The 12,873-nt window shown below is 42.8% G+C and overlaps 1 protein-coding gene across 2 annotated transcripts in view; it reads left to right on the forward strand.

The window, feature by feature from the left end:
• Nucleotides 1-12,873, forward strand: part of ccdc69 (coiled-coil domain containing 69) — a 58,247-nt gene that overhangs the window by 37,953 nt on the left and 7,421 nt on the right. For both annotated transcript variants that reach the window (XM_072264515.1, XM_072264514.1), the window contains exon 4: nt 1,740-1,839. In XM_072264515.1, coding sequence (XP_072120616.1) covers nt 1,740-1,839 — 100 coding nt within the window. The remainder of the gene's footprint in view (nt 1-1,739; nt 1,840-12,873) is intronic.

Here is a 12,873-nt window from a genome sequence, read left to right on the forward strand (position 1 = left end):
TATTTAAGGCAGAGGTTGAAAGATGCTTGATTGGTCAGGGCATGAAGGGATATGCGGGGAGGCAGGAGATTGTGGCTGAAAGGAAAAATGGATCAGCCATGATGAAATGGCAGAGCAGACTCGATGGGCCAAATGGCCGAATTCTGCTCCTATATCTTATGGTCTAATCAGAAACTTGAAGCCACTCAGCAATTTCACTGTTGAGCCCCCACCAATGAGGACTAATCTGTGTTCTCCTGACTTCCTCTACTGGAAGTACACAATTAATTTTTTTGGTTTTGCTGACATTGAGAGCAAAGTTATTGTTGTGACACCACTCAGCCAGCCAATTTATCTCACTCCTGTGCACCTCTTCATCCCTATTTTACAGTGATGTCGTCTGTCAATTTATAGATGGTGGTTAGCCACACAGTCATTCGAGCAGTGGGCTAAGATAAGGACGTCGAGGACTCGGGCACAAAAGAAGGATGAGGAACGTAAATTATGCGTAACTTACTTGGTGAAATAAACATAATGACATTAGTGCAAGAGAAAGACAAAACTTCCAGTCAAGATGGTGCATACATACAATGCTCCTTTTGTCGACATTTTCTGAATAGATCGTGAAACCATTTTTTTTCCACTTCTTTTGTCTTTTACATTTGTTCCTTGTCTTGAATGTGATTCTGGAACTGTTAGAGCCCAGGTTTTGCTGTTTGGAGATCGTTTGGGTGCTTCAGCACTCTGCAGGCGTCTGAGAGGATTCTGGGATGCAGCGGCGGCGTGAATGAACCTTGTGGTGGGGATGCTGCAGGATAGTGCGCCAGCCCATGTTAGACCCTTTTTCGGCGATTAGAGCTTCCATCGTTCACCGGTTAAAGTGACGAGGGCGATTGAAACATCAAGGTCAGTGCAGAAGTTTGGAGATCATTTGGGTGTTCCAGCACTCTGCAATCTCTGGGAGGATTCCAAGAAGCAGCGTGCGCGAACCTCGTAACGGGCAGGCTGCAGCACAGAGCGCAAGCTGATGTTTGGCTTCATTTCACCGATTAAAGCTCTCATTGTTCCACGGTTAAAGCGACGAGGGAGACTGAAGCATCGAAGCGGGTGCAGGAGGTGAAGGCTGGCTGCCTGTCTTTTGATCAGTTGCTTAGTACCGGAGAGGAGAAAGCCTGCTGCTCCATCCGGGCCAGAGAATATTTTCCAGATGCAAACAACAGGAATTCTGCAGTCCTGACGAAGGGTCTTGGCCTGAAACGTCGACTGTACCTCTTCCTAGAGATGCTGCCTGGCCTGCTGCGTTCACCAGCAACTTGAATATTTTCCTGGTTTATTCTGCGTTTTGAATTTGGATTTTGGACTATAGAGTCAGTCTTTTAGTTTTTATATTCTGTGTTTGTTTACCTGATCTTCTGGGGTCGATGTGCCTGTCTTGTTTTTGTTTGTTTTTTTTTGCGGGGAGGTGTTATTTTGAGAGTTGATGATCGTGATGATCGTGATTTTTTTTCTTGGTTTCACAGATTCAGAGCTGTATAGTTTGATAATAAAATGAACCGTTGGACATTTGAATATTGTCTGAGGAATTACTGGGATTTAGATAGTTTCTCAATCAGTACATAACACGTCCTTGGCTCGCCTTCTGAGATTCAGATCTCTATCTGGTACCTAGATACTTAGATAATGTAGATGCTGGATTTATATTTTAGCAATGGGGAAATACTTATTTAAAAGTTTGAGTAATGATTTGTTTTTATTGTTAGAAAGAAGGAGAGTTGTTGGACTCCAGAATAGTGGAACTGAAAGCCAGCCACAGCAAGTACGTCAAGTCTCTCAGGGAAGAACGTGAAACTGCATTAGCAGGTAATGTACTTTTGTGTTCTGTTTGAATAAAACTTATTCTGAGCATGTGTGTCTTTACCTCTTATCCATCTTAAAAAAAGACGTGCAATCCATAAGAGTATTTATTTACATTTTGCAGATAATTTAAAGATTCAGATGGATGCCTAATGTCCATTTAATAAAATCAATAGGAAAGACTTCTTCCACATGGAATAAACTGAAAAGGGAAAGCTATGAAAGGCAAACACCTATTCATATAATCCTGGTTACTAAAAGCTGTTTTAACAACAGTTTCCATAGTAATATACATCTGTTAAAGTTCCATTCACTAACAAGTCAGGCCTGTACAGTTTTTTCAAAAGTTTCCTGATCAGTATTAAATTGGCATAGAGTTTCAGTTTTTTTTCCCCAAATCCTTGCCAACATTGTTGTCCTTTTACAGCTTGCCCTGAGCTGACCCTCTTTCAATCCAGTTCCTCTGAGACAGGTTTGCTTTGTAACCTTTGAGACCCTTGCTCGGCTGAGGTAAAGGTCAGTCCCATCCTGTCCAAAGCCTTGTATACTTAGACTCTTCGCATGTTCCCAGGGATGTTTCGATGGAATCTATCTGCCAACATTGTCAACTTGACGATTCCACTGGCACTGATCTTTCCTTTAGGCTTCCCTTCAGTATAAAGACATTTTTCCGTTCAAATTCATCTTCACCACAGCGTCCAAAAACCCTTGTTGTTTTCCTCTGGACTGTGAGTGTGCTGAAGCCAATATGAGACTCAGCAAATGTAATACTTGGCTCAGAATATGTTTCTAATATTTCTAATGAATCTGTTAAATGAAGTCATCCCATTTTAATGTTTATTTCATACCCATCCCATTGTTTCTAAAAGGTAGTAACTGTATTTTAAGGTTGTGTCTCTTTAAGACTGGGGTTCCCAACCTTTTGTTTTATGCCATGGACCCCTACCATTAACGGAGCAGTCCGTGGGCCCCAGGTTGGGAGTCCCTGCTTAAAGACGTGAGCAACCAGAACTGTGCTGGCCCTAATTTGTTTCCCGTTACTTTCCCCATTTTCCATCCTGTACAAACATGCGATTACTAACATAGGGAGGTCCTGCTAGCCAGTTCTAGGAACCTCTCAATCAACATTGAAGTCAACGGAAACATGGTCGTTTCACTGTGCACTTTGCCGACAGGCTGAAAGCTCAGTTCTTTGTATTGTCTCTGAACAAGTGTGACTGTAAGACAGATGAGCAGAATTAGTCCATTTGGCCCATCAAGTCTGCTCCGCCATTCCATCATGAGTAACCTATTATCCCTCTCAATCCCATTCTCCTACCTCCTTCCCATAACCTTTGTTGCCATTATAAATCACGACACTATCCCTGTTTAAATATACCCAATGACTTGGCCTTCGCAGTCGTTTGTGGCAATGAATTCCACAGATGTACACCCTTTGTCTAAAGAAATTCCTCCTCATCTCTATTGTAGAGGGATGTCCCTCAATCCTGAGGCTGCGCCCTCTGGTCCTACACTCTCGTGCTACTGGAAACCCACACAGTCACAAAGATCCTTCAGACAGCGAGGGGCATTGAACCCCTAATGCTGGTGCTGTCGAGTGTTATGCCATTTGTTACCATAGTGGCCCTTTATCCTTGTTTTCTGCCCCAGACTCTTAATACTGGCCTCTAGATAATCTACAGATGTAAATTCTTGACCAATGTCTACTATTGCGTTCAAGTGACAACGTCCTTCACTCTGAAAAGACCCTCTTCTTCTCTCACATCCTTAAAGAGGCTCGACAAATCAAAAGTCTCTAACCAGGCTTTTGGATGTCTGCCTCAATATCTCCTTATACTTAGCTCCAAAATTTAATTGATTATGATTTATGAAGCCTGTTGACAGCTAATTCAGTGCAGAGCAGGGAGTAGCCTGGGGTATTTCTGGTCTCTCGGACTCTACCCCACCCAGAGATGAGTTTTTGCAAATGAGTTTCATAACAGTGGCCTAAATTAAAAGCCTCAAGGTACTGAGTAAATAGAAGTTGTGGCAGTTACAAATCACTAATCTGCTTACAGTGTATGCTTTTTGTTTTCAACCTCAAACATCAGAGATTAAAACTTGCAACATGAGCAGTACAAGAGATCTGGCATTTGGTTTTAATTACTCCAAAGCTGCTAATTGCCATCAGTGCTGGGGTAGCAGATCAGATGCACAAATGGTAAAAGCCATTCTTTGGCAAGTTCTAACCACAGCTTATGAAAAGAGACAAACACTATGCATGTTTCCATTATACAGTAAACCAGGCTCAGAACACCTGCCATCAGGCCAACAATTTGTGCAACACAATTTTGCTGCTTCAAAAATTATAATCCTTCCACTGGGTGGGGGGATGGAGATGCATCTCTACCGAAGGAGGTGTGAGGTGCACCTTCTCTCTGCTAGCCTGCAGGTCACCCATGGGCAAGATGTAGCATCCGCTTAGTCTTCCACCCCCCCACCCCCCCCCCCCATCATTAGGGCCAAGTGAAGCCATCGAGCGGCTGATATATATCACAAGTTCTGGTTATGTGACCACTGTTGCTGGGCAGACAATCGCAGAAGAGTATTGATAATGGCTGGGGTCACCTGTCCTGTAAGGACACTGCCCAGAAGAATTTGCCAAGAACAGTTAAGGTCATGGAAAGACCATGATCGCCCATGTCATATGACATGGCACATAACGAACAAATTCTCCCAAATTTACAGGGGCCCAGACACGTGAGCTTCAGATACTCCGGAACATTGCCTTTATCATCCTTCACGCAGTGTGAATCAATATAGTAACAGAACAGTCCTGGGTTGTGAATGAGACTAAACTCTTCTCGGCATCAATGCAGGGATCCGAAAATGTCAAAGATCGACGACAAACCCTGTTGGCTCTTCCGTTGCATATTTTAATGTTCAAATGGTTCCGTTTATTATCAGAGAATGTATACAGTACACAACCTGAAAGTTTTGCTCTTTACAGACATCCACAAAAAACAGAAGAACACCAAGTGAACGGATGACAGAGAAATGTTAGAACCTCAGAACTCCCTCTTCCCCCGCCAGCCCACAGAAGCAGCAGCAAACTTCTATGTTCTATTAACCTCCCCCCTTCCCACCCCCGCCTCTTTCAGCAAAAAGTGTTAGCACCCACCACTACCAAGCAACTGGAAACAAGGGGGGGCAGGGAGAGAGAGAGAGATATTAGTCATTTTCACAGCAGAAGAGGAGACTGACAATTGCTGTTACGATTCTCCAAGTCGAGAACCGGCAGTAAACTGTCTCCGCCATCGAGAGAGAGAGAGTGTGCAACCACTTGACTACAGAGAACTCTGTCCGTACATCTGCCGCAGCAAAATTCTGATGTTCCATCTCCCACAGAGCCTCAGTTGGCCACACCAGCCTGGAATCGGTTGTCCACAGGGCTGCACCCCGGAGGCACCATCTTCCGTGCTGGAGAATGTCGGAAAACTATCAATCGGCGAGCTCCAGAAACGGGAACTCATCCGCTATTTTAAAAAAACGCAGTTTGAGAGCTACTTGCAGATGAGGACCTCAATAGAACCCCAACCACCTTGAAAAGGGGAGAAAAAGTAAAGTAAAGGCATCCATTAGTCTTGCGAGACCATGGATCTGCGCCTGGAAAGTCTTCACTCTCCAGGGCACAGGCCTGGGCAAGGTTGTATGGAAGACCAGCAGTTGCCCCTGCTGCAAGTCTCCCCTCTCCACGACACCAATGTTGTCCAAGGGAAAGGCATTAGGACCCACACAGCTTGGCACCAGTGTCGTCACACAGCAATGTGTGATTAAGCGCCTTGCTCAAGGACACAACACACGTTGCCTCGGTTGGGGCTCGAACTCACAACCTTCAGGTCGCTAGACCTTAACCACTTGGCCACATGCCCACGGGAATCATATATAGACCTCCAAATAGTGTCCAAGTTGTGGGGTTGGGATTGTAAAGGGAGCAGGAAAACACACACAATAAGGGTAATGTCACAATTGCAATAGGGGACTTCAATATGCAAGGGGATTGGAAAAATCAAGTTGGTGTCAGATCGCAAAAGAGGGAATTTGTTGAATGCCCACTAGATGGCTTTTTAGAGCAGCTTATGCTTGAAGGAAAAGTCTGTCTTAGATTGAGTGTTGTGTAATAACCCACATCTTATTTGGGAGCTTAACATAAGGAACTGTCAGGAGGCAGTGATCATAATATTATTGATTTCATTCTGCAATTTGAGAAGGAGAAGCATAAGTCACATATATCTCAGTTCCAAGAGGCCATGTGATTATACAGATTCCTAACTGCTAATATCCAGCATCTCACAGGGAGGATTTACATACTGGAGAACTATATATCCTGTGGAAATAATATCAAGTCAAAACTGAGAGAAGTGGCTGAATGAAATCAGAGGAAAAAAAAGAGATAATTTAGCCACAGTCTTCATGTAATGCCCTGCTTAAGAATTTTACTGCTAGGCTGTAGAAATTTCATTTTGGCAGTTTCTGGAAAAGCTGTGTTCCTGCTGGTGGGATGTTTTGGTTTCGGCTAAAGATAAGAAGCCCTGCAAGTCAACTTAGGAATGTTGTGTCACCCAATCAGGATGGCAGAATCAAGAGAAAATTCTAGAGTTACTGGCATGGAGAGTGATTTGTGATGGACAGTAGTCTGGTACGGGATATATTTTCAGAGAGGACGGGGGGAAGATGCCTGAGAATCCCACGGGAAGAAGCATTTCCATTGCACAAAGTGTTTTGTACAGATGAATGGCTCCAAGGAGGAAAGGCCAATACTCCTGAGAGAGGGCCCATTTGTTCAAAATGGATTTTGAGCAAAGTTCAGAACGTGGTGTGTACTTTCATGCAGACCGTGGGTCCGGCACTTGAGTAAAAGACAACTCCAGGTTGAGCTCCGACTTTATGTGCACATTAGACTGGTTTAACTGTAACAGGCCTTTCCATTTATTTTTCTTTTCTCTTTCCTACTAACTGTTCAATGAAACTGAACTTTGTAAATATACTTTATTTATAATTTTATGCGGTGTACAATCTGTTATTTCTTGCCGACCGACAATTGTGTATGGGCAGGATTTATTCAGCATTCACTCAGATCAAGGTTTTGTTAAGGGGAACATCACGGCGTTCCTGTTTGGTTGAACCCCAAAGCATCCTGACCCTAGTTGTATATTGTTTGTGAAAAGTGGTCTCCTCACTGCTGAATCACGTGGCTGTTAGCAGAGCCGGCTAATGAGCAAAGTTTCCATATGAGCCCGGTGAGGAAGAGGAGGGCTACATTTATATATTCTGTTTAATAAATATGGAGCAACACAATGTTTGTGAGACCATAAGGTATTGGAGCAGACGTTGGCCATTTGAGTCATTGAGTATGATCTGCCATTTCATCATGGCTGATCCATTTCTGGCTCAGCCCCAGTCTCCTGCCTTCTCCCTCTAACGCTTCATGCCCTGACTACTCAAGAATCGATCAACCTCTGCCTAAAATATATGACCATAAGACATAGGAGCAGAATTAGGCCATCAGGCCCATCGAGTCTGCTCTGCCATTCAATCATGACTGATCCATTTTTTCTATCTCCTCCTCAACCCCAGTTCTCGGTCTTCTCCCCATAACCTTTGATGCCACGTCCAATCAAGAACCTATCAATCTCTGCCTTAAATACACCCAACAACCGGCCTCCATAGCTGTATGTGGCAAAAAATTTTCACAAATTTACCAGCCTCTGGCTAAAGAAATTTCTTTGCATCTCTGTTTTGAAAGGGCGCCCCTGTGCCCTCTTGTCCTAGACTCTCCCACCGTGGGAAACGTCCTTTCCACATCCACTCTTGTCTAGGCCTTTCAACATTCGAAAGGACTCAATGAGATCCCCCCTCATCCGTCTGAATTCCATTAATTACAGACCCAGAGCCATTAAATGTTGTTCGTATGAAAAACCTTTCATTCCTGGAATCATCCTTGTGAACCTCCTCTGGACCCTCTCCAATGCCAGCACATCATTTCTGAGATGAAAGGCCCAAAACTGTTCACTCAAGGTGAGGCATCTCCAGTGCCTTATAACGCCTCAGCTTCACATCTTTGCTCTTGTATTCTAAGCTTCTTGAAATGAATATTAACATGGCATTTACCTTCCTCATCACTGACTCAACCTGCAAGTTAACCTTTAGGGTGTTCTGCACAAGGATTCCCAAGTCGCTCTGCATCTCAGACCTTTGGATTCTCTCCCCGTTCAGAAAATAGTCCACACGTTTACTTCTACAATATCCAATGATTTGGCCCCCTTTGCAATCTGTGGCAACAAATTCCACAGATTCACCACTCTCTAGCTGAAGAAATTCCTCCTCTTCTCTGTTCTAAATTGCCGTCCCTCTATTCTGAGTTGGTATCCTTTGGGTTGCTATGTGGCAGTGTCACTATAACACCACTTTGTACTGATTAGCACAGTGCTTTTCAGCACGAGCAGAAAGATTAGTGTTCGATTCCCACCACTGACTGCAGGGAGTTTGTACATTCTCTCTGGATTTCCTCATGTGCTCTGATTTCCTCCCACATCCTAAAGGTGTAGAGTTTAGGGTTAGTAAGCTGCCAGAATGCTATGTTGGCACCAGAAGTGTGACGACACTTGCACGCTGCTCAGCACAATCCTCGCTGATTGGATTTGACACAAACAATGTATTTCAGCCTTTTTTGTACATGTGACAAATAAAGCTAACCTTTATCTTTGTCTGATAAACTAATTTCCTCAGAAATAGGAAATTTTGGGTTCAAGTCCCTGTTGAATGTGTAACCTAGACTGATACTTCACAGATGCACTTCACTGACAAAAGAGCTGACATGTGGCTGGAAGAACTTCTGGTTGGAAGGGGAAGATGATGTGAGGGAGAGGAGAAGTGAGACTGATGAAAATGGTTACTTAATTCATTTGTTTATTTGTTTATTTATTTATTCATTACATCCAGGGGAGTAAAAATCTTCATGTTGTGTCCCTGTCATAAAGTACAAGCAATAAAAAGGGGAAATGTAGGAGGATATTGTGCAAACAATAAAATTATATACATAATTGTTTGTATACATAAAGGCATCTGTTAGTCTTGCGAGACCATGGATCTGTGCCTGGAAAGTCTTCACTCTCCAGGGCGCAGGCCTGGGCAAGGTTGTATGGAAGACCAGCAGTTGCCCATGCTGCAAGTCTCCCCTCTCTATGACACCAATGTTGTCCAAGGGAAGGGCATTAGGACCCATACAGCTTGGCACCGGTGTCATCGCAGATTAAGTGCCTTGCTCAAGGACACAACACGCTGCCTCGGCTGCAGCTCGAACTCACGACCTTCAGGTCGCTCGTCCAATTGCCTTAACCACTTGGCCACGTGCCCAAGAGAAAAAAGAGACATTAAAAAGAGGAATTTAACTGTTTCCGCAGATGAGCTTGAAGGGGAAGCCACATGTCGCCATCTTAACTCCACCCAGTTATGGGGGGCATTTATAGAACACATTTTATTCTACATGTAACAGCTAATTTAGTGCGGAGCAGGGATTAAACCTGGGACATTTCCGGTCTCTCGGGCTCCACTCTACATGGAGATTAGCTTTCGCAAATGAGCTTCTTAACACCCAAATTAAAGTATCGAAAGTAAGACCCAGAGGAAATTCTATAAAAGCAACTATTAAAGGTAATAATCCAGAACACATAATGGATTGGTATCCCACCAACGTCAAAAAATGGGTCCTTGAATCCCCTTAGGGTCAAAGTAATCAGGAAAAAAAAGTCAACGAGACAAAAAGTATTGAGGGGGAAAGAACAGAACTCAGCAGGTCAAGCATCATCTATGGAGGGGAATGAACAGTTATTTTGGGACTTGAACACCATTTATAGTAGTGTGTTTCAATGACACTAGCACTTTACAACGCAGATAATTGGCCTGTAACCTCTGGATGACTGCTGTAATGACTGATTTAATGCCCAAACTGCAAATGCAAAAATTATCTCCATGGCAAAAGTTTCTGATTACAAGATTAAGAGAAACAAAGAGAAGAAAATAGCTGATAATTTGACATAAGCCTAATATAAGACTGTAATATAAGACTTGCAATATAAGACTGTAAGATATAGGAGCAGAATTAGGCCATTTGACCCATCAAGTCTGCTCTGCCATTTCATCATGGCTGAATCAATTTTCCCCTCAGTACTCAGCGAGGGTGGAGTGCCGCAGGAGGTGTGTGGGACAGATGGCAGAAGAGGAGTGCCGGGGCAGGGTGGGGGGTGGGGATGGCACTGGTGCAAACACACCCAGCCCTGAGACATCAGGCAAGGCTATTTGATTCCAAACAATTAGTCTATTGATCATTACAGAATTTCTCTTCCTCTCTTCTCCCTTCCCCTTTTCCCAACCATGATTCTCTTCTCCCTGCCCCCTTCCCACTCTCAGTCCCTAGCAGAAACCCATATCGGAATGGGTTTGTCATCACTCACATATGTCATGAAATGTATTTTCTTTTGTGGCAGTGGTACAGTGCAATTCATAAAATTCCTCCAGTGTTAGGTACCCTAGCACTTACAGTGCTGCAAGTTAAGAGGGAAATGCAGACAAATTGTACGTTTGTGCAAAACAGAACAACTGGGGACACAGTAATCCTCAAGCACTCCATCACTCACACAATGCAGCTAAATTAGACTTTGGAATGCAAGGAGTCAGAGACCCTTTAAACACAAGTTGAAAATGAACACGAGCACTTGAAATAGATATGCCGAAACAAGAACTGGCATAAAGCCAATGGATATTTGGATAATAAAAGAGCTTTTACAACTGTACATAAAGATGGAAGGTTAGTAACAGCACATACACTGTACATGCTGAGTTGCACTGTATTACTTTCTATTTTTATTCTATTACCAAACAACTAAGCCCTTACTGGGGCTGATTTTGAGAGATCTTGCTCCTGGAGGTGAGCCTCAAGAATATCAAGTATGTTTGCCACTGAGGGGGATGCAGCACTACGGCCCTAATTCAGCAACTGATTCTCGTCTCTAGTGAGATTATTCCAGGAAGTTCCCTTGGATCAGTAAGTCTTGGCTGACTGACTGAACCATTCCAACATGTCAGTCCATGGCCTCCTCTTCTACCACGATGAGGCCACTCTCAGGTTGGAGGAGCGACACCTCATACTCTGTTTGGGTAGCCTCCATTTTGACAAAATGACATTGATTTCTCTAACTTCAGGTAATTTCTCCCCATCCCCCTTCACTCTTTATCCATCCCCCAGTCTGGATCATCTCTTACCCCTTTTCTTCTCCTCACCCGCTCATCATCACCCTTTGATTTCCCCTCCCCCCGTCCTTTCTCCCCTGGTCCACTCTCCTGTCCTATCAGAACCATTCTTCAGCTCTTTATCTTTTTCACCTATCACCTCCCAGCTTCTTTCTTTCTTTTTTCAATCTTTTTATTGATGTTTTTTTTAAAAAGTGTGTATACAAACAAGAGGAGAATATCTCTGGTATATATGTCAGTAACAGTACATACAGAAAGTAAGATAAACAATATCAGAATCACGCATAGTGTTGACCTACAAAGTATAAATTTGATGTAGAATGTATAATATAGAGAAAAAAAAAATGTAATTCATTCTCCTCTTATTAATTTATGAAGAAAAGAAGGACTATTAGAAATTTTTATATATTTAAAAAAAGACACTATTCTAAACAGAAAAAAAAAAGACTGGGCAGTCCATCCTGAGAGAAAAACCAAGAGAAGAGAGACTCTGATCAAATCCAAGGTTCTGAAAAAAATAGCTGAAATCCAAAAAAGTTATTATTCCTTTGGTTTTCCAAATTAAAAAAAAGCCTGATCTAAGATTGATGGTTTAAAAAAATATTATGGTATATTTTACTAGAAAGGACAAAATTATATAATTCAAAAAATCTGCGAAACTGAAACCAAATTCTTAATGTATGTTTAATAATAGGTTTAAGGTCTTGTCTACCAATCTTAGAGAGCAGAAAAGGAAGAGGAGCTCCCAGTAAAGAGGCCAGTTTCTCACTTCAACCCCCCTCCCCCACCCGCCTGACTTCACCAAATACCTTCAATCTTGTAATCCTTCTCTGACCCCCCTCCCCCTTATTCTGGTTCCATTCCCTGTCCCTTTCCAGTCTTGATGAAGGGACTCGGCTTGAAATATCAGCTATTTATTCCTCCTGTTGGATGCTGCCTGACCTGCTGAGTTCCTTGAGCAAACCGCACCACTGCCGTGCAGTTTCTGTACTTCTGCTTCAATAAACAATGTTTCAGCGTTATAAATGAGATAAAACAGCCTGGAGAAAGTTGCCCTAAAATCCACTGAACATTTATTGTAATTTATTTTCTGCAAATTCCCAAAGCATACTCTGTTACCTCTTGAAACTACTAATTAATTTATTCATATGGAACACCTAATGTCAGTACCCTGTAATAGTGTCTAGGCTGAATACAGTTGTGCTGAACTTAATGTTCTTAAAGGACATAAAGTTTTTCATCTCCATTATACTGGAAGACAGATGGTATTAGGTTGCCAGGTTGGGGACATGGGTTTAACTTTCTATCAAATGGGGCTTGATAAAGAAGTTGGCATCTTCTTCATGTGGCTGAAATCAAACTAAAAGCCTAGCTTACTAAATCAGAGACCTCACCCTCACCAGACATTCTCTCTTCTTCCATCTCCCATCAGGCATAAGATGTAAAATCTTTAAAGTATGTCTAACCAGGCTCAAGTACAATTTCTACCACACTATTGAATGATTCCCCAGTAATAACAAGGTGGGGTGTTAACTCGTGGTCTATCTCATTATGATCTTGCACCCTGTTGTCCACCTGCTCTTTTTCTGTAGCTGTTGTACTTTATTCTACATTCTGTTCTTGTTTTTACCTTGTACGGCCACAATGCAATTTGCAATGAATTGATCTGTTTGAACAGTATGCAAGATGTGCTTTTCACTGTGCATGTGACGTGGTAGTATAGTGGTTAGCACAACACTTTACAGTACAGGT

The sequence above is a fragment of the Mobula birostris genome, chromosome 7 (assembly GCF_030028105.1).
Source record: "Mobula birostris isolate sMobBir1 chromosome 7, sMobBir1.hap1, whole genome shotgun sequence".
Lineage (NCBI taxonomy): Eukaryota > Metazoa > Chordata > Chondrichthyes > Myliobatiformes > Myliobatidae > Mobula > Mobula birostris.